The sequence below is a fragment of the Octodon degus genome, unplaced genomic scaffold (assembly GCF_000260255.1).
Source record: "Octodon degus isolate 3935 unplaced genomic scaffold, OctDeg1.0 scaffold00075, whole genome shotgun sequence".
NCBI lineage: Eukaryota > Metazoa > Chordata > Mammalia > Rodentia > Octodontidae > Octodon > Octodon degus.
Genome location: NW_004524651.1, coordinates 1,819,187 through 1,824,309, shown reverse-complemented (window position 1 = coordinate 1,824,309; position 5,123 = coordinate 1,819,187). Strand labels below are relative to the sequence as shown.

At 35.5% G+C, this 5,123-nt stretch overlaps 1 protein-coding gene across 1 annotated transcript in view; it reads left to right on the top strand.

The window, feature by feature from the left end:
- Rbbp8 (RB binding protein 8, endonuclease) overlaps nucleotides 1–5,123 on the top strand; it is a 108,976-nt gene that overhangs the window by 21,184 nt on the left and 82,669 nt on the right. Inside the window, exon 2 of the mRNA XM_023720396.1 lies at nucleotides 2,279–2,485. Coding sequence (XP_023576164.1) covers nucleotides 2,377–2,485 — 109 coding nt within the window. The 5' untranslated portion in view covers nucleotides 2,279–2,376. The remainder of the gene's footprint in view (nucleotides 1–2,278; nucleotides 2,486–5,123) is intronic.

Below are 5,123 nucleotides of genomic sequence, written 5' to 3'. Positions count from 1 at the left end.
CCTCCAAGGTGTGTGCAGAGGGTTCTGTGAAGCAGTTTCCGAGTTTTGATATTGATAAGGAGTTTTTATGTGATTTTTAAAAAAGCACAATTATTTTAGTTACCTCAAGCTTCTCAAAGGACATTTACACTCTTCGTTCTAAAACAGTAAGCTTGTAGAATTCTGAATTTTTCATGGAAGTACTTTTTTCATCTTAATTACTTTATACCGATAGCTTACTTTTTTGCTGCGGAGAAAACATTGTTCAGACCCACGACTTGAATCCTGGCTGTGGAACCTTGACCGCTTAATCTGTGACACCTGTTTCCTCAGCTCAGACTAATAAAATCGAATTAATAATTGTAGCTATTTTATAGAGTTCCTCTGAGGAGTAAGTAAATGTAAAACAGCATAATTCTTATGCTATTATACATTCTAAATGACTTAACGACAATGTGGGCTCATTAATTTATCTTTTATGTTAAAGTAGAATATAGGCTTCTTTTCAAATGAGGCTGAATTAATGTATGCCTCATTACACTTTTACTAATGTCAGTATGGAAGTGAATGAGCTTAAGAGATAATAAAATTATGAACCCTTTCATATAACCATCCAGTACTCCACTCCAATAATTGTTAAAGTTCACTGGTTCTTCTTTCATTTTCCATCACAGCATCAGGTTTTGTTTTAGCTGGAGTGTTTTCAGGCAAGTCGCAGAGAATATGTTGGTTTACTTGTAAATGCTTACAGATCCTGTAGCACGTAAGATCTTTGCTTGAGTGTGGCTTAACAAAAACTTTGTGATGCCACCCAGAATTAACAATAACTCCCTAAAATCTGCAGTCCAGTAGTTGTTCAATTTTTGCTTATTTTTAAGTTATAATTGCAGTTTTTGACAAACGTGTATTTTTGTAGTGCTTTACAGATTACCATGTGATTTAACATATACTCTTCAGCCCTTTAGAAATTATATTATTTCAGATCATGTACCTCAATAAATGGTTAATAAAAGACAAATTAATTTGGATACTTGTTAGTAATGATATGGGACTGGCTAAGGAGCCAGATGTGAGTGTTAATCAGCTTACTTTTTAAAATCATAATTAATGACTTCAGTTTAAGAACACATATCAAAACATTAATCCATCTAAACTTTTTTCTAATACTAGGCATTGAATATAGAGCCTTCACAGTCAGCTATATCATAAGCCCTGTTTTATTTTGAGACAGAATCTGCTTCAGTGTCCCAGAGTGCTACGATTACAGGCATGGAACTTGAATTTCTTAATAACATGTTGCTTCTTTGAAGGGATTATATGAGTAAAATATAATTATTTACCTTTGTGCTGAAAGACACACAAAGTAGCTTTACTCAAATCACCTTGTATCTCTAAATATACAATGTTTTTGTATCGATAGATCTTTGTTGTGTCTTGTATCTTACTGCCTTCTGTTCTCAGAAAGATACACAGATCCTCATGCGTTAATATGTGAATCATCCGTCTTATACTTCTGAAATGTCTGTAGGTTGATAGATGTGTGTGTATGTGCATGCAAGGAATATTTCAATGTTTCCCAATTTCTTAAGTGTAATGTATTCCACATCAATTCAAAAGCTAAAAAAGCAGTGAATTTTTTCATTTATATATAAAGATTATATTCATCATGGGGAGTTGATACATGTACATTACATGTATTAGTTATTTTTATGTATTTTCCCCCTCCTTTTAATGATAAAATCAAACTCAGGACCTCCTTCTTGAATCAATATCAGTTGTGAGTGACTACTGTAAAGTTCAGAATGTTTTCAGTTTAACGTGCTTTAGACAGTTTTGGTTTTTTTTTTTTTTAATATTGTTTATTTGGTAGAGGGTCTAGCTACGCAGTTCGGACTAATAGTGATCCTCCAGTCTCAGCCTCCCCAACGCTGGGATTACAGGCATGCACCACCACACCTAGTTTCAGTGGCCAACACAGCGCCGGGTCCCACACAGCATGCAGTACCAGGGATCAAACTCAAGGCCTTATGCTTGCCAGGCAGGCGCTTAGATCACTGAGCCCTGCCCTAGACAATTCTTTTTTCATTGGAATAAGAGAAAATTTTGCCTTATGGCCAAATAATTGAAGTCAGAGATTTTCTCTCCATTATTTTCCTCTCTTCACTCACCCAACTCCTCCAAATTCTCAAAATGATTCATTGTGAGTAAATCAAACTTGGAAGCAGCAGGGCTGTTTCGTCCTCATTTTAAATACATAAAGATAATGTAAAGTTGTTTATGTTGCAATCTGTCATTCCAGATATTTCAGCCATCCAGAGACAACTTTCCATTTGTATAATGTAACAGAAAAGTTCTGGAAACATTAAGCAAATTGAAGTGCAGAGCCGTTTAAACAAGATGAACATCTCTGGAAGTGGTTGTGGAAGCCCTAGTTCTGCAGATATATCTAATGATTTTAAGGAATTTTGGACAAAGCTGAAGGAGTGTCATGATAAAGAAGTACAAGGTAAACACTTATTAAGGGAGCGGTGTTTTGTCGATACTGTAATAGTAAAACTAACTTTGACAGTTTTTTTTATATATTTATAGAAGAAGTATTTTTAGTTTCAAATCAATCTCAGTCTCTTTGTCTCCCTCCCTCTTTTTCCCCCACCCCTCACCCCTCCTTTTCCCTCTCCTTGGGCATGCTACCATTGAGCTACATTTCCATTCCTTCTTTCCTTTTTAAATTTTGAGATAAGTTCTCACAGTTGCCCAGGCTGGCTGTGAACCCTTAATCTTCCAGCCTTATAAATAGTGGGATTACAGATGTATGCCATTGTGTACAGATAAGTATTCTATCTTAAAGGGGCAGTTACTATTGTAAATTTTTCCAATTGTGGAATTACATTGAAACTACCATGGTAAATTTAGTTCTTGGCAGAACTTTAATATAATAGCCTCATCATTAATTAATGAATTTTGAACTATGAACCCCAAAAGTAATCTTGCATGTCCCACTGTATTTGGAGGCACTTGTTCAAGAAATACATGTTGGGTACTTAAAGTGTGCCAGACCTTGTAAGAGTGAATCATGTGTAAGCGCTAGTTTTGAAGGCCATGTTGTCTTTATTTTGGTTTTGTTTTTTTTTTTAGAAACCAAGGTTGTGTACCCCATGCTGGCCACACAGGTCAAGATCCTCCTGCCTCAGCCCCCCCAAATGCTGGGATTATAGGCAATGTGCCACAATAACTCATGGGAATTTCTAATCTAGAATTTTAATGCAGAGTTCCCATATTATTTGGGAACTTAAGGGAAGAAACAGAAGTATGTGTATGTCTGTGATTTACTATTAGACCAGCTTTATACTTGGTTAATTCTATTTAAGTTAAAGTGAGGAGGAGGGAAGAATTTTCTGAGACAACAGCATTGGCTGAAATTTGGAGGTAGAGCCTGATTTTTATCCAAGTAATAAATTTTAAACAGTTTGATAAAAGTGAAAAGTTGTCCTGTCAACACAAGGAAGTAACTCCTTTTATTATTTTTGGGAGTTTATTTCAGAATGAAAGTATGTCCTTTTGCATTTGTTTTTTAAAAGAAAAGTTTACACATACAAAAAAGTAAAGATAGTGTTCGTTGGTGATAATAATACAGTAAATTACATGTACTTTTTTAGGCCTGAGGAGAAATAGTCCCCCAGCTTCTATTGAAGAGTGGCAATATCCTCTTTTTGGTTTTAATTCTGTTGTCCAGGTATATAGATTTACTAATAAGAACATCTTCAAGTTTATTACTGCAGAATTATTTCTACCTATTATAAAAATATTTTTTTGAACTAGAAGCAAGTAAAACAGTTTGCAGTAATTTAAACAGGATAGATGTACTTGGGTTTTCAGTAAACATTTAACATAGAGCTATTTGCATTCTGCCATCTTTTAAGTGTAATATTAAATTCATTATCCTTCAAATTTCTGTAGAAACTGGTTTTAAGCTGTTTTGCATTTTTACCTATCTTATACATCAAAGTTCTCTGAGTAAAATTGCTTGTCACATAGTAAGAAATCAGTATCTAAATGAATTTCAGTTAGTAGTTGGATCCATAAAACATTTTCTTAAACTCAAAATTTTTAAAAACTCATGATGTATTGGCCTAGAGAGATAGTTCTGTGGCCTAAGTGCCTGTCTGGCAAGCACAAGGACCCAGGTTCAATCCCTGGCACCACATACCATGCTAGCCCCAGGTTCCTGGTTGTACCATGCCAGCCACTGAAACTAGGTGTGGTGGCAACCCCTGTAATCCCAGTGCTGGGAAGGCTGAGACAAGAGTATCACTACAAGTCCAAGCTGAATAAGGAGACCCTGTACCAAATAAATGAATAAAAGATTTTTTTAAAAAACTAGTAACATATGAAAATACCAAATTTTGTATGCAAAATCCTGAAGCATTTACTGTAGTTTTTACAGTATAGGTTCTGCTCTATAAAGTTAAGAGAGCAAGCAAAGTCACTACAACAAAAGACTTGTCTTTTCAATGAGGATGGCCTTGTGCATGCTAGGCAAGCATTCTATTACTAAATTACACTACCAGCTTTCTTTCTGAGTATTAAAAGAATTGCAAATAGGTTGTTGTATTGTGGTCATTGAGCATATTAATTTATATCTTATTTTGCTATCATTTATTTAAACTGCTGGAAAAAATAAACTGCTGGTATTTTTCATGTTATATATAACCCTCACTTTAAAATTTTTATATATATATCCATTGCTATGGTTGTGGATAATTGTCCCCCAAAAAGTCTATATATTAAGGGCTTTAGTCCTGGGTGGTGCTGTTGGGATGTGCTAGAACCTTTGGAGGTAACTCCAGTAGAGGTTGCTAGCTTGTTGAGGGCTTGCTTGGTCTTCAAGTGGATTGTGGGACCCCAGCCCCTTCGTCTTTTTCTTTTACTTCCTGGCCATGAGCTAAACAGTTTGCTCAGCCAGGCACTCCTTGCCATTACCAGCTTGCTCACCAGAGCTCTAGAGCAACGAGTTCTTTTGATCTTGGACCAGCACCTCCAAACTGTGAGCCATCATCAGCCTTTTCTCCTTATAAGTTACTTATCTCACTTTGTTATAGATAACTGACTAACCAGCTTAGCTAGACTAGTTCTGTTTAGTTTTT